At 51.0% G+C, this 23,711-nt stretch overlaps 1 protein-coding gene across 1 annotated transcript in view; it reads right to left on the bottom strand.

Moving 5' to 3' along the window:
• The window catches only part of OTOG (otogelin), a 90,753-nt gene that overhangs the window by 63,621 nt on the left and 3,421 nt on the right, over window positions 1-23,711 (bottom strand). The window contains 18 exon segments of the mRNA XM_063094972.1: window positions 94-168; window positions 1,788-1,980; window positions 3,374-3,586; window positions 4,620-4,744; window positions 6,563-6,740; window positions 7,618-7,750; window positions 13,141-13,286; window positions 13,736-13,782; window positions 14,066-14,174; window positions 15,006-15,134; window positions 15,530-15,639; window positions 16,063-16,169; window positions 16,413-16,543; window positions 17,369-17,574; window positions 18,771-18,889; window positions 21,254-21,408; window positions 21,561-21,653; window positions 22,732-22,807. Of these exon segments, the coding sequence (XP_062951042.1) occupies window positions 94-168; window positions 1,788-1,980; window positions 3,374-3,586; window positions 4,620-4,744; window positions 6,563-6,740; window positions 7,618-7,750; window positions 13,141-13,286; window positions 13,736-13,782; window positions 14,066-14,174; window positions 15,006-15,134; window positions 15,530-15,639; window positions 16,063-16,169; window positions 16,413-16,543; window positions 17,369-17,574; window positions 18,771-18,889; window positions 21,254-21,408; window positions 21,561-21,653; window positions 22,732-22,807 (2,345 nt within the window).

Genomic DNA, 23,711 nt, shown 5'->3' with positions numbered 1-23,711 from the left:
GTCACTTTGTGTAAAGTTCCACTCAGCTTCATTGTCTTCCGTCAGCAGCCTCTATTTAGAAAGCACAGCAAGGCTGCCACCTAGGGAGCTCACCAGTGGCCCAGGGATGGGATGTCGCTGTCTCCAGGGGGATAGTCCACTCCTTGGAAGTGGCAGGAGCACTGGTTCCTATAAAAACCAGAAACAGAGAAAGGCAAGCTGACTCAGGAGCTAAGGCAGAGACTGCCAAGGACAGGGCCCATCCATAGCCAGCCAAGGGCATAAGGACAAAGAGAGAAGTAACAGCATCTGCTGTGACATGTGACACCTCTCCAGGGAGTGGGGAAGCCAGCCTGGAACCAAGGACAGAGGTCAGGGCTGGGTACCAGATTCAGTGGCCATCTACCAAACTTAGATGAGGATACCTCACTGCTCTCCATACACTCCCAAGGCCAGCCTCATCTGGAACAAGGAAGGGAGTGGCACTAAGAACAGGACCACCACTTCCTGTGCCCATGCCAGGTCCGGGACAGCTGGCATTGCATCCTGATGCAGCTGTACTGGTCTTTCACACCCAGCACCTATTGACTGATCAGTGCCTGTGCCCCACTGGTTGTTAAAATTTTTGACACCTGGCCAGGGACACCCGGCTAAGCACCTCCACATACAAGATCTCATTGATTCCTCACAGGGATCTTGTAAGCTAGGGATTCCCATGCCAACTCACGATTCTTCTGTGTAGGTCATTTGAGGGCAGAGGCTGTGTCTCCTCCTCACACATCTCCCACGGAACCTGCACGTGCAGGCCTAGGAGCAGAGCACGAGGCCGGAAGGGCCGCCTGCACTCCTCCCACCTCAGTGCTTCTCGACAGCCTCCTTCCCCCTCACAGAGCCCACAGAGGCCTCCTTTGTGGGTGACACTCAATGTGGGTGGGGGCAGGGTGCACATCTGGATTTCAAGGGAGGATTTTGTAGTTTGAAAAGGCCCCTGAGTGATTCCTATTTATCCTCTAAAGGGACCTCTCCCCAGCCCCCCACCACTTGGAAACCATGAATCAAATGTTACACCATTTTCAGCTCGAATTGAATGTTACACCATTTTACAGAAGCCTGGAGGGGGACCAAGAGCCCTGCCAGTCACCTGGATCATGTGGGGTCGCCACCTCCCACTCCACCTTCCAGCTGCACTAGGACATTCCTCCAGCTGGGCCTCAGTCATCCCCTGCCTGGAGCACTCTGTCCTCACTTCTATCAGGTCTCTGCTCAGACATCACTTGAGCAGAAGGCCTTCCTCCATGTTCCCCTCACATAACACAACAGTGACAGGACTCCCTGTTCTCACTTTGCCCTACTTGACTTTGTAGCTCTTGTTACCCATCAGTGTTACGTGTCTGTTTGTTTATCTGTCTCACCACCTGAGAGTATGAGCTCCATGAGGGCAGGACTCTGTTTCACTCCTTGCTGAGTTCCCAGGGCCTAAAAAGGCTGGAACTTACTAGGAAGTCAGTAAATACTTGTGGAAGGAGAGGGAAGATGAGGGGAGAGAGGCCCTCTTGACTTTTGGGGGTTATACTGTCTTGTGGGGAAGCCAGCTGGAGTGGCCTGAAGAGCCAAAGCTGAGGAGAGACCTGAGAGGGACGTTCAGACAGAGCCACCCACCTACCCACCTTATCCACCAAGGCCTGGCCTCCAACTATGAGAAGAAGTAGGGGCATGAGAGACCCAGTCAGGCTCCCCAGCCTCAGATGCCATGGAGACTCGAAGCCTTATCTCCCTACCCAACTCAGAGGTCAAGCACGCCCACTCACCTGGGGACACAGAGGTCAGCCTGGGTGTCCAGATAGGTGTCTGGTGGGCAGGCACAGCCCTCCACACACTCGTCCCTGCTGAGGTCACTGCTACCATCAACCACACAGGCCTCAGGATGGGCCAGGTCCTGGCAGGTTTGTCCACATGGGGCCACACAAGGGCTATACTCCTTGGTGGCCTCACAGGACAGTGCTGCAGTGGGAAAGGGACATATGCTTTATCTCCTTCTTCTCCACTACTCTGTGGGGTGGGGCTGTCATCCTGATGAGGAGAACTGAAACCCAGAGAAGTTAAGACACTTTCCCAAGGTCACATAACAGGTCAAGGTCAGAGTTGGGGTATAAACCCAGGCCTGACTCCAGAGTCCCTCTGTCTCTCACTACACTGGAATGGCAAAGCAGTGGAGGGCCCCATTTCTAAGCTCAGCCTGGAAAACTGTAGGTGTTTCCTTTTCCCCACAGGACCATCCTCTTAGGTAGTAATATTAGGGGAGGGGTAGAGTTCACCATCCCCTTATGTCCCGGCACCCGCCCCAGTACTCACACAGACACATGCATGCGCATGGGTGTGTGGATACACACAAGCTTCCACCCCTCTCACCCCAGTGGCTATCACACACACAGGCTGTGAAGATCAAGTGTGCTTTCTCTAGCAGCCTCTAGGGGCCCTTTGTCCCAAGACTCAGGGCTGCCCTCTCCTCATCTGGCCACCATCCCATTCCCCCAGGGATCTCCCACACTCTATCAAACCCAATAGATCCACTGTCAAGCTCAGTTGTCTCAACCCAGGCTGCACATCAAAGCCACCTGGAGAGCTTTTAAAAAATGCTGATGCCTGGACCTTACTGCCAGATACACTGTTTCAGTTGATACTGGATGTGACCCAGATATGTGCATTTTTTAAGTTATCCTGGTGATTCTAATGTGCAGTCAGAGATAAGATCCACTGGTCTTGCTCAATCATTTCTGGAGAAACTAGTTCAGAGAAGAAGAGGGCCTTGCCCAGGGAAACACAGCAAGTTACCTCCAGAGCTGAAATAGAACTCAGGCCTCCTGACTCCCCATGCAGTACCTTTTCATTTAGTCAACAAACATTTACTAAAAGCTGACCGAGGGGTGGTCCCTGCACTGGGGCTGAAGGCACAGAGAGGACTAAGACATGGGGAGGTATGTAGCTGGGGTCGGGGTGGGGGTGGGCACATTTACGCTAAACCATGAGGGCCATGGAGCCGGTGATCTTTAGAAAGCTCATTCTGGCTGCAATGGGAAGGTAGCTCTGACTAAGGTGGTGGCAGTGAAGGTGGTGAGCAGTGGGTGAATTTGGGATTGGCAGGACTTAGGACTTGGAGATGGATTGCAGGTGAGGGTAAGAGGAACAGCCCTGAGTCACATGACCCAAGTGTCAGGCCTGGGTGACTGACGTGATGGGGCCATTGGCAGGCATGGAGAGGGCAAGAGGGGGAGAGTCAGGCTGCAGGAGACCGGGGAATATCCCAGCAGAGAGTGTAGAGAGCATGGACACTTGAGTCTGGAGCTCGGGCTCCTCCAGTCCATCCATACATGGGTGCACAGGGTGGGGCACTCACCACAGGCTGGCAGGTGGGCACGGAAGTCAACAGGGAGCCCGTGGCGCTGGCACAGGTGGGCATAGTGGGCCAGCGTGGCACACAGGCAGGGCTGCCCGCAGCGGCAGGTGTCCTGCCGGCACTGCTCAAAGTAGGGCAGGGGGCTCAGGTATGCAGAGCAGGGCGCGAACAGCTCCCCTGTGAGCACGCTGCAGGACTGCACTGCGTAGGCAGCTGCGGACAGGAAGAACAGGGCCAAGCGGTCAGGAGTCTTGTTTGCAGGGTACCCCAGGACTCGTTCTCTCCCTCCCTCCCCACAACTCAGGGGAGTGTGTGTGTGGCAGTGTGTACATGCGTGTGTGTACAGTAGGGATGTGGGAAGGCACCTCAGTGCACGTTTGGCTGGGAATGTAGGTTGTGGGTTAGTAAGATTGGGTGTGAATATGTGGCTGGCCATAAGCACGGGCGTATACAATGGTGAAAGAGTGTGTGTGTGTGCATGCATGTGTTTGTGTGCGTGCATTCATGCAAAGCATTCTACCTCGTGCCAGGCATGAATCCATCTGGTGAAGGGAGACTGAAGAGTGAACAAACCCAACAAAAATCCCTGACCTCATGGAGCTTACATTCTGGTTGGAGGAGACAGTCACTAGGCAATTTATATAGTAAACTGGAAGAGGAAGAATATAAGGAGCGACAGAATGCTAGGAAGGAAGGTAGGCAGCGTGAGGTGGGGCAGGAGGGGTAACTGAATATTAACTCAGGTGGCCAGGAAGGCCTCCATAAAAAGGTGATGTCTGAGCAAAAATGTGAAAGGCGAGGGACAGAGGCACATGTCTATCTGAGGGAAGAGCATCCCAGGGGGAGGCGACAGCAAGCACAAAGGCCTGGAGAGGAGAGCAGGGCTGGCCGTAGGAAGGACAGCAAGGGGGCCAGAGTGGCCAGAGCAGAGGGGAGGGCAGCAGGAGTAGAAGTGAGCTGAGGTGATGGGCAGAGAGGGGAGAGCCTGGTGGGGCCATGTGGAGGACTGTGGCTTTCGCCCTGAGATGGGGGAGCCGGTTTAAATGTGTGTGTACGTGACAGTGGTGGAACATGAAGCTTCCTGTCTGCCTAGCCTTCACCTTCTCTCCTGTCCCCTCCCCACAGTTCCTTTTCTTATGACTCCTACCAATCTGGCCTGCATCGTCATGCCTAGAGTTCCCATCTCATTTCTCTCAAAGCCAACCCCCTCACCCCTTCCCCCTTCCATCGCCCCCCTCAACCTCACCAGCTTGCAGGTGCACATCGCAGGGGTCCAATGGGGAGCCAGAGACCAGTGGGGAGCAGGCAGATAGTGTTTTCCAAGAATTGCCAAAGAGTTGTGGGGTACTCTCAGGTACACCCACTGGGGACCTGCAGCCATGGCACAGCACTTGTTGTGAGAGTCACACACTTGTCCATGTGGACCCGGGGGCACAAATAGCACACACTCAGATGAGCACCCAGTTGCTCATATACACACACACACAGAGTCATGAGCACACACTCAGAGGCACACTGGTGCTAACCCAAACGTGTAACATGTATAGGCCCAAATAAACCACTTGCACACATTCTCAACATACACACACATGGGCACAGCACAAATATATGCCATACATGCAAACAGCCAAGACAGTCTATGCAGCCACATTCAAACACATACAACTATGGATATGAGCACAAGTAACCACACATTATTCACATTTAACAGGCTTCAAAAGGTCTCAAAATGGACTTGGGACCACACACTGCTCACCTTCACCACCCACTCCCAGCTCTTCATGTCAGAAAGAGAGAAACAGGGACATCATGAAGAGCAAAAAAACCTCACCGAGTTAAGACTTCCTCCCTCCTCCCTTCTCCGCGGGAAGTTCCTGAAAACTCCTTGGCTACCCTTTTGGGTCTCTAGGTAGGAAACGGTCACACGAGGGCAGTGCAGGGAGGAAAGAGGACAAGCATGTTTCATAGACATTGCCAGTCTCCAAGAGTCACCAAAGCCCAATGTAGGCGGTAGAGTGGAAGAACCTGGCTCCCCACCATGCCCATATTCTTCCAAGGCAGTGAGAGCACTCACATTACATAGAACAATATTCCTACCCAGAGTTCACATTTAGGAGAGTGGCAAGCAGCCCACACACTAAACCAAGGTCTGCCCCACCATTTTGGCCAGCTGTCCTAACATCAGCGCCACCAGGCAAGAGAAAATAGAAAGCTATATCTTTAAATGTACATGCATTGAAATCTCTCAGCTCTTTCTTTTTCTTGTTTTTCACAGAAAATCTGAATTCTCATTTCTGGCTAAAGAATGACCCCAGTGTTTCCTTCTATATCACCTAATGCATGCAACTGAAGGACTGGCCAGAACCTCCAGCTTTCAGGATCATCATTTTGTTCTCCTTTCTGGAAAGTCTGATCCTGTCCCCTCCCAAGTTCCTAAACCATGCCCAAAGAGTCTTTCAACTGTCTGTCAGCTCATGGGAAACAGCATCCCCCTGAATACTGGGAGACTCACAGGGTGAAAGCTCAAAAGCCTTCAAGCACCAGGTAGGAAAGGTATATGGGTCAGACTGGCCTAGTGGGATAGGAAGTGGGAATATTGGTGTCCTTAGCTCTCTAGAAGCTTACACTCACCTAAAGGTGTTCACAGTCAATTAAAACAAGCAAAACCATGAGACAAATCAAATGCAGCCTGAGTCCCTCAGTTTTAAAACTTCACTATGCAACAGATTTCTCAAGGTATGGTCCATAGACTTCATATACTAGAATCACAGTCGTGCTTATCAAAAGTGAGATTCTCGGGCCCCACACTAAATCAAATTCTTGAGAAGTGGAACCCAGTAATCAGCATTTTAACAAGCTCCCCTGGTGACTCTTCTGCAACCAGAAGTCTGTGAACCACTGCTTTCAAGAAACATAAATGAAAGGGCTGGCTGGTTAGCTTGGTTGATTAGAGCATGGTGCTGATAACACCAAGATCCAGGGTTCATCCCTGTACCAGCCAGCCGAAAGAAAAGAAAAGAAAAGAATAGAAACATAAATGAAACATACATTTAAATTTAAAGGTAGAGAAATAAATCATTAATGCTGCACAGCAAGCACAGTGAGGGCCCTTAGCAGAGACATTCTTAGTCAGTGCCTCTGGATACTGGGCGCCCCCTCTCCTTCCGGTTCCGGGGCAGGGGCACTTACAGGAAGTCATCCTGCGTGTTGCCGTTGAAGGTGCCGCAGAGGCCGACGGTATCCTCTGCCCATCGCTGGTCCACCTGCAGGTAGAGCCGCAGCCCTTCGCGGTCGTAGAGCACCCGCACTCCCACGTTGGTCCTCACTCTCAGGAACACGGAGGACACCCTCCGGATCTCAAAGGTGTCTGGGCACGGAAGCCAAGGGGGGAAGTTCAGCCAATGCGCACCCCACCCACCGTCACCACCTGCCTGGCGCACTCTGATCCCCACACCCAGCCGTCTTCAGACCCAGTGAAGCCCTTCCATGGGGTTGGTTTGGGGGATGTTGAGGAAACCCTGTTCACTAATGACATCAGGACCCAGGGATAACCTACCACAGTGGCAGAGAAACCTCTTTTAGCATCAAGTGCCATTGAAAGCTTTGCTCCTCCTCCAGCGCAAGGAGAATTCTGTAACTACTCACTCTCTTCACAACAGCCACAATACAATTTTATTGTGGAAACTTACGAATCAATTTTAGATTTAATTGTAGCAAATTTTACACCTTTTATGGCTTGCATTTCTGTAGCCTTTTAAAAGCCAATGCATCCCCACTCCTCTCAATCTTGAGCCCTTTTTTTTTTTTTTTTTCTTTTTTCATTTTTCTCTCTTTCTTTTAAAAAAAAAATCTTCATTTGGTTCTGGGTTTTTATTTCTTAATAGTCTTGCCACTTTTGTTATGTTTCCTATGAGCTACATGTAAGTATCTTGTGGAATCAAGACAGGATAGCAAGTAATTAATAAACAAATTCTGAGACTCAGAATGGGAAACTGCCCCATGGATATGCTAATGTTAGGAGAAGCCATCATACTGCTGTGAAGCCCACTGTCATGTTGGGATGAGGACAAAGACACATTTTAGGAATCCACATTCCTGGGAACAAAGCGCCCTCTAGCCTGAGCAACCTAGTACTAGAATATGTGTTCATGCCCATATAGTAGTGCTTTTGTCCAGAGGAACCTGGGAAAAGAGGCCAGAACAGCCAGTTCCCGACTAGCCTTCTTGCCCACCCCAAGCCGTACCGTCTGTGTAGGGTGGGGTGATCTTGTACTGGTCAAACAGAAGAACATCCCCTGCCTGGGTCAGCGTCACCTGCTTCCGAGGGTCCTGGTGCAGAATCACTGACACCGACTGGACACAGGCTCCATCCTGGTTCTGGAGAGAGAGAAGCCAACAGAGGGGCAGAGCTGTTCTGTCTGTCCTGCTGGCTCCAACAGAGCCCTCCAAGGACAGAGACCCCACCCCAGTTTGAGGGGTAGGCTCTTCAGAATGACAGACAGAGCCCCAGAGGATATTAGGGATCATCTAGCCAAATGCCCTCATTTGAGAAACCAGCAGGCAGTGGCTCAGATTGGAGAAGGTTGGTAGCAGAGCTGGGATAACAGTAACAGAAATGATAGTCGACTCTCAGGTTGTCTAAAGACACAGAGCAGAGATGGAACTCAGATAGCCTCAAAAACACTGACATCCCCAACCTGACCACACCCATAACTTTAAGTTCATTCTTTTATGTGTGTTTATATAGCTCTTTCTATGTATCACATCCTGCACTACACTGACAGGCAGGCAGGAAGTGAGCTAATATTCTCTGGGCCTCAGATTGTTCACCTCCTAAATGGGTAGTACACATTGGGCCCATTCATACCTCCCTTCCACAGGAAGACATCCACACACCCATTCATTTAAACATTTCCTGAGCACCTACTATGTGCGAGACATACTGTACCAGGCTTTATGGCCACAGTGATAAACAAGACAGATATAATCCCTGTCCTCACAGAGATATTTGCGTGGGACACAGACATTAAATAAGTAATTATAAAGTTGATTGTTTAATTACAACTGGGATAAGTGCTGCAAGCAGGTATAGGGTGCTAGGAAAGCATATGAAGGAACCAGACTTAGTCTGCAGAGGTAGGAAAGATCATCCTTGTGAATGATAATAATAATGTGAAAATAATCATAACAATAATAAAAGCCTTAATAACACCACAATATTATCATGATATTATAATAACAGCTAACTTTAATATGGAGTTACTATGTTCAGGTTATGTTCTAATCTCATTATATATGTTCTTTCACTTAATCCTCAGCCATCTGATTAGGTAAGTACTACTAGTATCCAATCCCTATTTTGTAGATCAGAAACTGAGGCACAGAAAAAAAAGTGACCTTTGAGCTGAAGTCTGAAGGATGTGGAGAAGCTACCTGTGCAAAGAGAGATGGGTAGGAAGGAGACATCTGGACAGAGGGAATAGCCTGTACTAAAACCCTGTCACAGGAAGGCATTTGATGCATTCAAGGACATAGAGAAGACCGGAGGGACCAGAGCCCACTGGACAAAGTGGTTTAAAATAAGATTCAAGAGGTAGGCAGGGAAGAGCTTAGGCAGCACCTCGCAATATTTTTGGACTTTATCCTAAGTCCAACAGACACCCAGAGAAAGAGTAACAGGAGGGTAATAGAATCAAATGCATTGAAATTGGGGCTTGAAACTTTTCAGAAAGACACCATGCAACAAGCCACAACTATCCTTCTGAGTTCCTGCTCAGGGGAACAGAAAATTCCTGAAACGGCCCAAAATTATTGTGTCTAAAATATCACCTTCTTTGTCCAACTCACTCATCTTTTACCTATGGACATATCACTGGTACAAGAAGAAAGCCCACACCCTTTAGTCAAAGTTTCACGTTCAAGTCCTGATGTCACTGAAAGGCATGAGAACTTAAAGAAGTCATTTAACTTCTCCAGACCCCAGTTCTATCCTGTAAAATAGAGATACAATACTTGGTTGGTCCTACCTGGTTGGGAACAGATTTAAAAATATGCATGAAATACTCTGGAGGTTGCACTTATCAAAGCCCACAGAACTTTACAGCACCATGAGTAAACCCTAATGTATGCAAATTTTAAACAATCATGCAGGAGGGGATCTCAGAATGGAATGAGGACTGTGTTGAAAGAATCTAACTGTATTACAAATGTATGAAATAACCTTACTGAATGGGGTAGGAAGAAAGGTGTTGACCTTTGGAAGCCAGGTTTCTTACTGTTGGAGTGGGGGTTTACAGACAAGCAAGTGGAGGTGGGGGGAGGGGCTATAATGATCCATATGGTAATGGATTAGAGATGGAGCATCAATATGAACTCATGTTTAGCACATATCAATACGAGGGTACTTCACAAAGTTCATGGAAAAATAGAAATAAAAGGTAATATGAATCTTTCCATGAAATTTTTGACGTATCCTTGTGCAGATGGTTATATAGAGAAATATTTATAGATGTGTATATACATATTGGTTATACAAAGATGTACATGATTATACAAGGGCACTTCAAAAAGATTGTGGAAAAATTGGGTTAAAAGCTAACACTAATCCTTCCATGAACTTTGGGAGGACCCCTCGTACATATATTTCCTTTCTCTGTCAGCTGAGAGGGCCTAAAGAAATGATGCTCCAGTAGCAATGAGCACACATAGTGCCAAGATCTTGGTTTCTAGTACCATCCTCCAATAAAAGGAACCAGGAAAGCACGTATTTTTGGAGAAATGAATGATAAGAGAACTGGGACAGGAAACATACAAGATGAGCCTGGTGCATCTTGTGGGACCAGAAAGTAAAGAAGTGCACACACATGTACATACACACATTCATGAGGTATGTCAAAGGGACACAGTAGCCAACTGAAAGATCTCATGATGGCCAAAGCAGAACAATTTGAATAACAAAATAAAGTAGTAGATTATAACTCAAAGTACAAAATAAATTTCCATGAGTTCATGCGTATGTAAATAAATGACTGAATAAATAAATGAAGGAAAAGAGAGAAATCTCCCATGCAGAAAAATTCCAAAAAATTTATGTAGATTCCCTGCCTTCAAGGAGGAGGGGCGTAACACCCCTCTTTAAGTGTGGGCTGCCTATAGTGACTTCCTTCCAAAGAGTACAATATAGAAAGGAGGGAGAAGTGTGACTTTACTGTAGAGGAACCTGACAAACACCTCAGCCAGATGATCGATATCACCATCAACAGTGATAAACCATGTTGATAATATGCACTCTTGAAAAGATGTGATGAAAATGGCACTTGACCTCTGTGATCTTCCTACTCAAAACCCATAACCCCGGTCTAACCATGAGAAAAAGCATCAAACAAATTCCAATAGAGGAGCCAGTAGTCCACAAAACTTTCAAGGTCATCATAAGATAGAAAAGTCTGAGAAACTGAAACAGCCAAGAAGAGCTTAAGGAGGCAAACTGACTATATGCAGGAACAGAAAAAAAATATTAGGTTAAAACTAAGGAAATACGAATAAGGTATGGACTTTAGCTAATGATAATGTACCGATATTGGTTCATTATTTGTAACAAATGTACCATACTAATGTAAGATGTTAATAAGGAAAACTGGCTGTATATCGGAATTCTACCTTTGCAATATTTCTGTAAATCTAAAGCTGTTCTAAAAAATAAAGTCTACTTTAAAAACACTTTGAAGACTGTAAGCACCACATTGATTCTGGGGTGGGTCATCAAGAAAGCCCCAAGCCTCTCCAGGACTGTCTCATCATATTTTAAATGGAGGGAATAATAATAACTACACATGGGGGTATTTTGAGCCTTAAATTAGATGTTGTGTGCAAAAATGATTAGTCAAAAGTTCAAAGCACTGTGCAAATATTGTAGCATCATCCTCCTGCTCCTCCTCTCTGTTAATGTCCCTAACACACTCCCTCCTGGTCACCCAGGATTGAAGTGACAGCTTCGTCTTTGACTTTCCTCCTCTCTCACACACACCTCCTACTTTACCAGACGGTGAGTTGCCAAGTCCTTCTGCATCTGCCTTAATGAGTTCTAGAATTCCAACCTCATTGCTTTTCTTGTACAATCTAATCAACTCTTGGAGTGCCCTTCTTCCCGTCCTCACACATACATATCTTATTTCTGTCTTTTCAGGTACACTTTTTAGGTCACTCAGCTCAAATGCCACCTCTGCCGTGAGGCTTTGCCTGATCCTTTCTTCTGACCTGTAGGACTATTTCTTCCTCCACAGAACTCCCCTCTTATGGCACTAATCCTGTTGTATCTCATACTGAAGGGGTCTGAATCAGTACCACTGGCCTCCCCTACAGGGCGTGAGCTCCTGGAGGGGGAGGATCAGGGTATGATGCATCTGTGTAACCTGCACTGTGCCCAGCACTGCGCTGGCACGTGCTGGCCCTCCATCGGTTCCTCAGTGTGAAGTCACAGGAGGAGACCTGGCTCATGGTAAAAAGAACCCGCTATCAGGAGGCACTGACCAGCAATGAAGTGGGTTACCTCGGGCTGAGGCTGGCTGGCCACCTATCTAGGACATAGTAGAAAGGAAGGTTGACTAAGGAAGCCCTAAAGCCCCACAGCCCTCAGGTATTCTAAGACTCTAGAATTCCATGAGTAGGAAGGAGTCCAGCTGGGCTGTGTCTGTCTGCTGTCCCTTCTCTTTTGCCACCCTTGGGATGAATGTGAGTGACCCCACCTTTGAGGGCAAGCAGTCTCCTGACTCAGAGGGCAGCCAAAGGCAGGGTAGGGCATTCTCTGACAGAGAGAGGGGAGGGGGTCACTCAGGCCAAAAGAGGAAGAAAGCCCAGCCTTCCACCCAGTCTGTGTCCCCAGAGCCAGAGAGGGGCACCTCTAGCTGATGTCTGCCCACACTCAGGGCCCTCAGTGCTGAGGGCCAGAGCAGGGCAAGCAGGGAGGCAGGACTGGGGGGCAGCTGCCCTGGCTGTGAGTGTGAGCCCCTGCTCTCTGGTACAGAGAAGAGCTTAGGCATAGTCCAGACCAGGGCTTGCAGGGTTCACTGAGGACAGTCAGCCCAGGGACAAGGCAGTCGCCACTGAGAGACAAACACACATCTTGTACTCCAAGCCTGCAAGGTGGCTGTTTTCTCAGTTCATTCACAGGTGGCTGTCACAGCTCAGGGGTCACCCCCTCCAGGAAGACTTTCCTGATCCATTTTTAACTCCTTGCTGCTCAATACCCAGGTAAAATAAAAACAATGAAAAGTTCCTCCATGGAAGTCTACCCTGTATTCTCCTATGTCCTCACAGCTGCTATAACATGGTGGGTTATAGGTTCACTTGCCTGCCTCACTGACCAATCTATAAGCCTCAGGAAGGCAAAGTCAAGTCTAATGACTCCAGTCTCCTAGTCTCCAAGACCCAGCATGGCTTCCGGTACAAACTGGCATTCAGTGTTTGCTAAATGAATGAATTAATGGATGCATGCAGAGATGTTAAAGGTACAATCCAATGAAGCAGAGATGATAAAGTTGAATTAGACCAAATTTAGAGATTTTTTAAAACACTGAGGCCCAGGAAAGGGAAGTGACTCTCAGCTGGGACCAGAACCCAGTCACCTGCCCCTGCCTCTACCCAGAGAGAAGAGGTAACAGGTGGATGGGCCATGGAAAGACCAGGGCCCTGCCTTAAATCCCAGTCTCTCTAGGGGGTGGTGGATGGGGTAGCTAGGTAGATTGGGCCTAGAAGTCCCCAGCTCTTACCAGGCCACACGGGGCATTCTGCAATGTCACTGTGAAGGTGCCCGAGGAACGGCTCTTGGCCAGGATGTACTGACATGTGGCAGGGAACGTGTACCGGCGGCCGTCGAAGGTTGTGAAGTGGATGTCGCCAGTGACTGAGCACTCAGCTGAGGGGCAGAGGAAGGCCGCTGACCCATGCAAGCTGCCCCAAGAGGGCTGTGTCCACCCTGCAGGCTCCAAGCATGAAGAGGACATACCACCCTGTCCTCCAGAACCAGAGCAGTGTAAGGAGGCCAAGCCTTCCCTTTGAGAGCCCTGGTCAGTGGGATCTCCCTCTGAGGGGAGATCAGGACCTGAGCTTGGGAACCAGTCTCAGTACTAATCCCCCAAGCTCAGGAAGTTCCTTAGATGTATGGGACCCCATGTAAAGTCCTCCCTGGCAGGGGCTGGAGCAATCCCTTAACCAGGCAAAGTGGCACTGAGGAAATAAAGGGAGCAGGTTTAGCCAATGGAACTGAGTAAGCTCCCCCAGGAGGCCTAGCCCCCAAAACTTCCCTGCCCAAAAACCTGTGAGTCCAGTGGAAGGGAGTACAGTCCAAGGTGGGGTCAGATGTACCTGGGCACACAGCTGTGCTACACACCCACTTGCCCGCAGTGCATGTGCTGAAAGACAGAGACCAAGGAGGCAAGGGGTCATCCCTCCAGCCCTGGGCTAGATGCTGGGAGATTGCAGGGCTCCTGCCTCCAGTCCTCAGTCTTCCCATCTCTAAAATGGGTGATGGAGACTCCCCCCATGGATTGGATCTAATGAGATCCCCTGAGACTCACAGATGCTGAGTGAGTGTCCCCCTGTCATTATGGCTCCCAGACCCCATATGGGCAGCCCTGATGGAAAGCCCCAGCAGCAGTGCCCTACCTCCCCCCACCCCCTGCAGTGGATACAGACCAGGCATTGCAGTCTTCCTTCACCTCAGAGCCAGGCGGGTACAGGGTCCCGTGGAACTCACAGGGACACTCAGCTGGTGCCACGCAGACTCCATCCTCGAAGATCAGCCCTAAGGTGGCAGCAGAAGCCCACTTAACTCACCTCCACCCCTGTTCAGAAAGTGTTCGTGGCTCCCCAAGGCCTGCAAAAAAGATCTCCTTATCTAAGTCCTTTCACCTCTGAGACCATTTTCAGACTTTCTCCTCTATAAATCCTTGGCTTGGGCCAGACATGAACACCTTCTGAGCAATAATTCCACCTCCCCCCACCCCAAACTTACACACTAACTAACCTCCCCACCACCTCTTGAAAGCCTGTCACTGCATCTAGAACCAATATAAGGCTCCAGGAAGCCTTCCCTGAAAACCTTCCCCATACCACATTCCTGTATCTTTCTTGTCTGAATCCCTGATCTGGCCTTTACCACATCATACCTCAGACTGGAGTGGTATGAGTGTCTTAGCCCTGAAACCAGATTCTGCTCCCTAAAGTCAATGCCTATACCTTTATATTTCTTTTATCTCAACCCTCTGCCTAGCCAAGTGAGTTGTACACCATAGATGTGCTGCAAATTTACACACCATAAAAAACAGAATAAAGTAATTGTACATGGATAAATGTGTAAACAAATGCATGTGTGTATAAATGAATGAATGACCTATCCTCATCTACCCACCTTGAAAAGCTCAGTTCTGATGAAATCAAATACCCTGATAAATCTTGCAAGAGGCCACAGTTCTACCCCTCCCTCACCTCCCTTACACCATTCATTCATTTATTCACTTATTGTTTGCTCACTTTATTCACTTCACAAGCAGGCATCCTCTGAGGCCCTGCTTCATGCCCATCTGTGCCAGGCCAGGAGGATAGTGCCAGACCCCCACTTCCATCCCTAGCGTACCATTGGGGCAGTAGCAGCCGTCCACACAGGCGATCTCACTGTCCACGCAGGACACCCGGGGTTGGCAGGAGGCGGGGCAGCATGCGATGCACTCATTGTAGGTAAAGGCCTTCTCCTTGCAGTGCACGGCTTGGGCAGGAGGGAGCCATGGTCTGTCAACTCCTTACTGGTCCCAGCTCTGCCAGGATCCAGCCCCTCCCCCAGGCCCTGGGGTGAGGGTGGGACAGCTTTGGTTTTCCTGATCTCCTAGTCCGAGAGGGAGCACTGGCTGTCCAGGAAATTAGCAAGGGTCTGGGAGATTGAACACCACCCTCATCTCATTCTGTGGCCCCAGGCCAGTCCCTCCTGCTACAAGCCTCAGTTTCCCCATCTGTCACATGAGGATGGAAACTCAGGGCTTAAAACTCTGGCAACTGTGGTTCTGAGTGGGACAGGACACTGAGCTGAGGCCTGAGGACGCCACCCACAGCCCCAAGTCAGAGCTTGTGTGAACTCCTCCCTGCCCACCACCCAGCTGCACCTACTGCATTGCTGGAACTGCGTCCTCCAGCCCTGGAGGGGCTGCCCCGCCTGGGCACACGCCCGGGCATACTCCGCCAGTGCCCGGCACCAGGTGACTTCATCTCCCACTGATCTGCACAGGGAAACCAAGGGCACATGGAACAAGGCCCATCCTGCTGCCAGCCCTCCAGCACCCCACAGAGACAGACAGGGGCTTCAGGCACTCCTCCTCCCCACCCAAATGCGAAAGGGAGCCAGGACTGCATCTAGGGGTGCAGAGCCCCAGACCCGAGGTAGGATCGGGTCTAGATTCCTGAGGCAGGATTCTAGTCCTGGCATTGCCACTGACTCGTTGTGTGATCCTGAGGGGGTCAGGCCCCATTTCCAGGCCTCAGCTGAATGAGGAAGCTCTGTCCTCCCTAGGCAGATAGGAATTTCAGAGCTTTGGGAAGCAGATATATCAGTGCCTGGTGATATCAGACTCAGTGGCCCCCATGCTGAGCGCTCACCACAGTACTGGGAGGAGTTCCCCACAAGCTGACACCACCCCACTCACTGGCAGAGATCGCTGGAACAGCTGGCCATGAAGGGCAGAGGGCTGACGTAGGCGTGGCAGGCATCAAAGGGGGGCCGCAGCAGCACCTCACACCGCTCGTACACACCCTGGGGCAAGGGCAAGGCACGGGTCTGGGGACTGGCAGGGCTGCGCACAGCCCTGTGACTTTACCAGCCCCACATGGAACTCCAGCTTGGGTGGGAGGGAGGAGAGGAGAGAAAGCAGCCTTGGGCACCAGCACCCTGGGCCCTACAGCCAATTGCTTTCCAAGAGCTGGACAGGAAACCAACTCAAGCCAGGCACTGGAGTGGGGGAAAGGAAACTGGGGGGACTCTCTCCAGGGTCCAGACCTGCATGGCTCCCAGGCTCTGCTGTAGGCACGGTGGGCGAGGCGGGGAGGAGGTTGTGGGCCCTGGAGGCTGGTTGGGGGCCTGCTCCTGCCAGCTGTGCACAAACTCGGCCACATCGTCTGTTAGCTTCCCTGTAGGGGAGAGCTAGCATAATCATGGGGTGGGAGGGGGACAGGAGGGGCAGGGGCTCTGAGCCATGGGAAAGGAGTTTTGAAGAATCCAGCCTCCTGAGCTCCCGTCCCAATCTGAGTTTCCCAGCTGAGCCATTCTCCCGAAAAAGCTGTTTGATCATAATAGTAAAGAATACTCAGGAACCTGTAGTGGCTCCCTGCTGCTCCAAACTCAGGGACTGTAACATCAGGCAATGGAAGTAGAACTGGTATGGCAGCCTGAACAAGCTCCTGCACCTCTCTGAGCCTCAGTTTCCCCAAATGCAGAGTAGAGGAAATAATCCCCCCATGAGATTATTGCAAGGACTGTGTGAGATGGTGCATGTGAAGTGTTTGGTACATTGTAGGTGCTCAAATGTCACTTCCCTTCTGGCCAAGGCTGCCGTGATTTGTCCCTGCAGCCTCCGTGTTTACTTCCTACCTCTCCTCCGTAGGTACCTTCGGCTCCAGCTGGGCCCTTTCTCCTCCTGGCTCTCTGTGGCCCTCTGCTCCTCTCCTTCCCCCGCCCCCACCCCACCTTGCAGGATCAATCCCACCTGGCAAAGTGCCCATTAGATCCACACACAACCCTAGTAGGAATTCTCATTATGACTGTTTTACAGATGAGGAAACTGAGTAGTTAAGAACATGCCTAGGCCACACGTTTGTTAGGAAAGGGCCCCTGGCCTCTCATATACCATGACCATGACACGAGAGCTCTGCCTTTGTCCCCTCCAGCCCCTCCCAGCCTGACCTGTCCCCCACCTCCACCAAAACCACTCAGAGGCTGCCTGCCTTGTGCCTCACCATAGCTGGTCACCAGGTCATCCTGGGGGTCAGCATTGTTGTTCCCACACAGCCCCTGGGTCCAGCCCAGGAACTCTGGGCTCATCTTGATGTAGACAGCCGAGGCGCCATCCCAGGCCAGTGTGAAGGCTGACTGGTGCCGCACGATGACGTAGCCAGCAAGCCGCTGTAGACGCACGCTCCCCATCACATGTGGCAGTTGGACCCTGTGGGGCACAGCCCAGAGCTGCAGGGTGGCCATGCCACCTCCACTAGCCCAGACCCTCCACCAAAGGACCAGCCATCCCACACCCATGATCTGAGACCCCCACATTCCCTTCCTCTGAATCCCCAGAATTCCCAGATGCCTGGAAGTACACCATTAGAGAGGGACTCTTTTGTCTTCAGAGGCTTTTCAAAATTGCAATTTCCCTGGCAGGGATAAATCTTAAAGTAACTGAGTTTTCCAGCTCCTTTCTCCAAGACAGAAGAGATGGTATAAGCAGACATCTGCTTTATTCTTTGATGGGAAGAGAAGCCAAGAGAGGAGGAAGACTGGGAGTGCGAGGAAGGGCACAAGCCTCCAGCACTCCTGACTGCTCTGCCAGTTCTACTGCCACGGGACTCCTAGCCAATCTGGAATCTTGCAACTTGCAACCCAGCTTAAAATCAGCTAGGGAAACAAAAGTGCTATCTAACCAGCCTAAAGATTCATATACGACCCCTTATTCACAGGAGAAACCCTTGGGCCTTCAATCTGACACAGCCCCAGTATGCTTGGTTACTCAGTTTCCAGAAGCAGGAGAGGAGAATGGAGAGAAATGTCATTGGAAGAGGACCCCTGACAGCAACATGAGGAAGGCAAGGACAGCCAGGAAGAGATGCAAGAAAGATTTCAGAAGGACCACCATCTGGGGCCATTTAGTGTGAGAGCAAAGAGTCCTCACCCCTCAGGCGGTCCCCCAGGCAACCCTGCTGGCTCAGCAAGATAAGTGACATTTGAAATGACACCATGCCATCAGAAAAGGGTGAAAGTGTGCTCAGTATCTGCTCTGAGAAGGCAGGAACTGCGTATGACCCATCTGGGGAGATTTCCATCAAATCGCATAAGGCAAGAAAGTAAGCATGTTTATAGTGGTAACACTCTTAACTCTCTGGAAAACTCTGCTATTTTCCTGAAAACCTACTGTCTGAAAACCCACAGGGTCTAAGAGTTCCAGAAAATCACAAGGGTCTCATCCTCCTGCAAACCCCAGACTAGAAACCCAGCTGACCTGCCAGGATGCTTCTGCCCCAACGTGGAAATTGCTGTTTGCCCACAGAAAACAATGTCCTTTAGGACTGAGAAGGGCAGATGCTTAACTGCCCATCACCACCAGCGCTGGGGAGTAGGACAGCTCGGGGAGGAAGGTGTTTTAGTTACCTCTCGCCTCCATGGGTGACCTCCTTGGCCAGATGGATCTCCTGCTCACCCGCAAAGAAGAGGCTGACAGACCTGGAGCAGGTGTAGGGGGAGGAGCCGCAGTGCGGGTCGTTGTGCACCTGATTGGGGGGTTCAGAGGCTGGTTTGTAGGCTCCTGCCATAGGCCTGGCCCTGAGCTTCCACTAATGCTGAGGGGCTGAGTTTCCTCTGTGATCTCTCCCAGTCCCCATACACCGCAGGGAAGAAGAGCCATGAATGATTATCTGCATTTTAGGCAGGAGGCAGCTGATGCACAGAGAGGTGACGTGACTGAGTTCTCTCTCCCTCTCTCTCTCCTTCTCTCTCTCTCTCTCCCTCTCCTCTCTCTCTCTCTGACACACACACACACACACACACATACACACACACACACACACACACACACACACACACACACAGAGCTAGGAAATAGCAGAGCTAGGATTCTAACCCTGGTCTGGAAAGCTCAGATTTAAGGGCTCTTTCCAGTCCATTGTGCCAGCTCCCTCTTTCTGGACTTTTTTGCTTATTCTTCCCAGGTTACCCCATCAGACTGAAGGCTGATTCACATCCTCTCACACTCGTACAAAACACAAACACACACCCTCATATGCACCCTGCATAGGTACTCCCAAGGCACTGTCAGTGCACACACTATAAATACTCTCCACTCCTGCCGCGCCCCTGGCAGGTAGAGTCTAGTCCTCTTCTGCACACACAGGCACATGTTGCTCCTGTGTCGCTTGTCACACACACATATCTCCTCTGCCCCCTGCTCAGACAGAACCCATACTTCAAAGGACATAGACCCAAGGCAGGTGGCGACACAGTGTGCCCAGATCTTAGAGAAAAGGTCTGAAAATGTGTCCCTGTCTTGTGTGGAAACCCTTCCCAGGAATGAAACTTCCACTCGATTACTGTTAAATGTGGTTAAGCAGGCCGGAGCCACTTCAACTGAAAGCAGAACCTGCAAAAGCTACTTCATGGTCTAAGCAAATGATTTTGAAGCTTTTTTGACCATGACTCACAGTAAGAAATACATATATAATTTTTTTAAGTTTTATAAAATAGTGCTTACCCCTATTAATGTGTAATGCATTCTTATAATATTTTCTGGTTTTTCTCTTCTCCTTTTTTTTTTTTCTGATGCTATTTGCAACTCATTAATTTGATTTCACAACCCACTAATGTGTGGCAACCCATTAGTCTAAGTAATTGTAATATATCCATCATGAAATGACTTGGTCATGAAAAACTCTGATGTAGGGCAGCCTGAGGCAGAGAGGGGAGAATTGACTGAAGTTTGCGGCCCATCCAGGCATGGCCCCAGGGCAGCCTCACAGTAAGTCTATGCCCGAGATAGAAGGATCACACTCAGCCGGCAGAAGATTGACACTGTGCACTAGGATCTCCCCAAATCCCCATCCCTTTGGCCCTAACTCTGTACTGGCCAGGTGGCCTCCAGCAGAGCTGGCTCCCCAAGTAGACTTTCCTCCAAGTGGGGGAGTACTGACCTGTGACCTGTGTGATTCCCCACTCAACACAGGGGCAGGTGTGTAAATCAGGTCAGCCTGACAGGGACTCTCACACATGTATACGTATATTTGACAGACTTTTAATGAGCACTAATCTAGGCAGTAAGAACACCAAACCAAAAGACATGGCCCCTGAGCCTAGAGAGCTTGCATCTGGTAGAAGAGACCAACCCAGAAACAGACCTGCGCAAGAGAAATGCAATGACAGGGTCGTGATGCAGAGTTTTGGTTACACACAGAAGAGCTCCTCAGCCAGCTCGGGAGGTCAGGGGCTCCTTAGAGGAGGGGACCGTAAACTGAGTCATCCAGGACGTCCATCATTTCTGCTGAGGGGCCATGCTCTTTCTCCTCTCAGGCCCTTAGCACCCAATGTTCCCTTTGCCTAGAATGTTCTTACGCCCACCCCACCCCTGCCACTCTTCATTTGGCTAACTTCAGTTCATTCTTCAGATCCCAACTGAAATGTCACTTCCTCCAGGAAGCCTTCTCTGACCACCACCATCCTTCCCAATAAACAAGATTAGGTTTCCATCACAAGCTCTTAGCATTTGACGTTTCTCCTCTGTAGCACTCAGTTGCACTTGAAATGATCCATTTCATTTGATGTCTGTTTTCTTCATTAGACTATAAGTTCCATGAGGACAAAGACCATATCTATGCTGTTGTCCACTGGGCCTCGCACCACCAAGTCTTGTGCCAGGAAAAGAGTATGCACTTAATAAGCTCTTGGTGAGTAAGTGACTAAATGAATGAATGGCTAGGAGCAACCAGGAGTGGGTGAGCGAGAGCTGTGCAGACTCCCTAGGCAGGAGCTGGGGGGTGGGAGGAGGAAGGAGTCAGTCTCTCTAACTATGACAGGCAGAGCCCGGGTCAGCCCAGCCTTCAGAGCCTGGTTGCCTTCCTGGACAAGCAGGGCAGCAGAGGTCTCACCTGGATGGAGAAGCTCTGCCCCTCGGGTTCGTGGCGCCCCACCAATGTGTAGCTGCTCTTTCCGGAGAGGTAGTAGTAGAGGCCGTCAAATGTCTCCACGTGGTGCTGTCCCCACGCCCGGCAGATGCTGTCCCGCTCAGGGCCAGCATTGTACACTGAGGCAAGGAAAAGAGAGCCTCTCTGTATAGCTGCAGTGGTCACCAAGCCAGAGGCTGGCAGGTTCCATCCCTGACAAGGCCACCCTTTTCTCCCCCAGCCTTCTCTGCACCCATGGCCCCTCCGAGGGTGGGATGGAGCCCAGACCCACCCATCTGGCAGCGTGGTCCAGTGGCATTGAAGCGTCTGCAGTCACAGAAGGCCGGGTGCACACACTCACCCCCATTGAAGCAGGAGAACAAGTCTGCAAGGGAAACACAGAGGCATCTCCCCACCAGCCAAGCCTGGCAGAACCCAGTGATGAAGCCCCTCCCTCGCACCAGGGCACCAGGCCCCAGCCCTCCCAGGCCTCACAAAACTCAGACCATCATCACAGGCAGCCCCAACATTCCCCAGCAGCTAGCTTGAGTGCGTGCACAAGGGAGGTGCCTCAGACCACAGCCCTGTCTCCTTCTGGCAGGCAGGTGGAGTGGGGACACAGAGTATCTGCCTTCAGCATGCACCGAGTGGCCCCCAGGCCAACCCCACCTGGGCCTTCAGTTCTCTCAACTACGTTCCTTGCTAGCAGGCGAGGCAGGTGGAACTGAGAATATGGAGTATGTGAGGAGAGCAGGGAGACTGCCTGGAGATCCCCGTGGCAGTTCTTCCTCACTGCTCCATCAGCTCTGGGAAAGAGCCAAGGTGTAGACCAGGGGCTGGCAAACAGGCCTCCCCTGTGCAACACAGAAGCGAGAATGGCCACAGATGAGGAGAAGACAAAACAGGGCAGAGAGTGGTAACGGAAGGAGCCGTGATGTGAGGTGAGGGGCCACAGACACAGGACAGGGGAGTGGAGTGGCCACAGACACAGGACATAGGAGAGAAGGGGCCACAGATACAGGACAGGTGAGAGCAGTGGCCACAGACATAGGACGGAGCTGGGGGTAGGCACAGACACAGGACAGATTGAGGGGATAGGCCACAGAAAAGATGACAGCATGAAGGTCCGTGCCACAGGAAGTAGGAAGAGGCCACAGACACAGGGTGAGGTGGAGGGAAAACAAGCACTAAGCACGGAAGCACAGTCCCCCTGGAGGCAGACAGTAGAGGGGAGGCCCCAGAGCCATGGTCACAGGAACAGGACTCTGGAGAGACAGCTGCTCCGGCAGAAGGGAGAAGGCAGGGTGGTGCTGAAGGCTGGGCTGGGGAAGGGGAAGGAGACCCCAAGCAGGGAAAAGAGGCCACAGGAGGACCAAGGGAAGCCCCCGTCTGTGCTCACAGGCCTCTGTGCAGCCAGGGCCCTCCCACACACAGCCCACAGCCACAGGGAGGGTGCCACTTACACGACGGTGCACACTTAGCCCGATGAAGCCGCCTTTCCCAGGAAGATATGGCCAGGGAGTCCAGGGCTTCAGCCTCCTTTTAGAGACATGAGGAAGAAGAGGGCCAGTCAAGGGCTGCCCTCAGGGCTGGCTACTGGTGGCCTTCATGGAGGTCACAGCCCTTCCTGTTCATCACCTGGAGGTAGGGAGCTCCCCTGCCCCTCCTACCACAGCCACTCCACCTCCCTGGGCCTCCTCTGAGAGGCCCGTCCTAGGCCCAGAGGAGCAAAGACTCAGCTTTTACCCTTCAAAGTGGCAGTTCCATGGCAGGCCAGTGAGGCCCACAGCCTGAAAACATGCCCTCCTCCAGGCTCCAACACCTCCCTTCTTCCCCAGTAAAACTTTGTGTCCTCCACAGCCCCCCACAAAACCCCCTTGTCTGGAGAAAAACATGAGGCAGAGCTAAGGAACAAAAGCAGCCCCTGGCCCCAGGTCAGGGGAACATCTCACCCCCACCCCCACCTCAGCCTTCCTTTGGGGCTCTTCCAACAAAAGCAGGAACAGCGCCTCACAGATCACCACCCCCTGTCCTCAGAACTCAGCTCCTTGACAGCAGGGTGAGGCATGGCTAAGAAACCCTATTGTTCAGACACAAATCCCAATACGTGGCCTCTCCAGACATAAACCATCTGAAATTAGGACTGTCCCAAACATCATGGGTGTTCAGGCAGCACACAGCTAGATGACGTGCACACCAACCTCTCAGAGCTCCAGTCCAAGGTGTCTCATGTCCCCTGGGAGTGGGACCCCAGTACAGTGGCTCCCCCTGAGCTCAGAGGCTCAACCTCCTCATTTAGACAATATCCCCAGAACCGTGTGCCAGGCACTGCACTAGGTGCAGTGAATGGGACAAAGTCTGAGCCCTCTGGAGCTTGTATTCTGTTCACAGGGCCAAGAAGCCACAAACCACACTGTGGGCATTTGTCCCACACATTTGCCCC

This window comes from Cynocephalus volans, chromosome 4, assembly GCF_027409185.1.
Source record: "Cynocephalus volans isolate mCynVol1 chromosome 4, mCynVol1.pri, whole genome shotgun sequence".
Lineage (NCBI taxonomy): Eukaryota > Metazoa > Chordata > Mammalia > Dermoptera > Cynocephalidae > Cynocephalus > Cynocephalus volans.
Note: the sequence above shows the minus strand (reverse complement) of the source record. Positions and strands in the feature narration are given on the sequence as shown.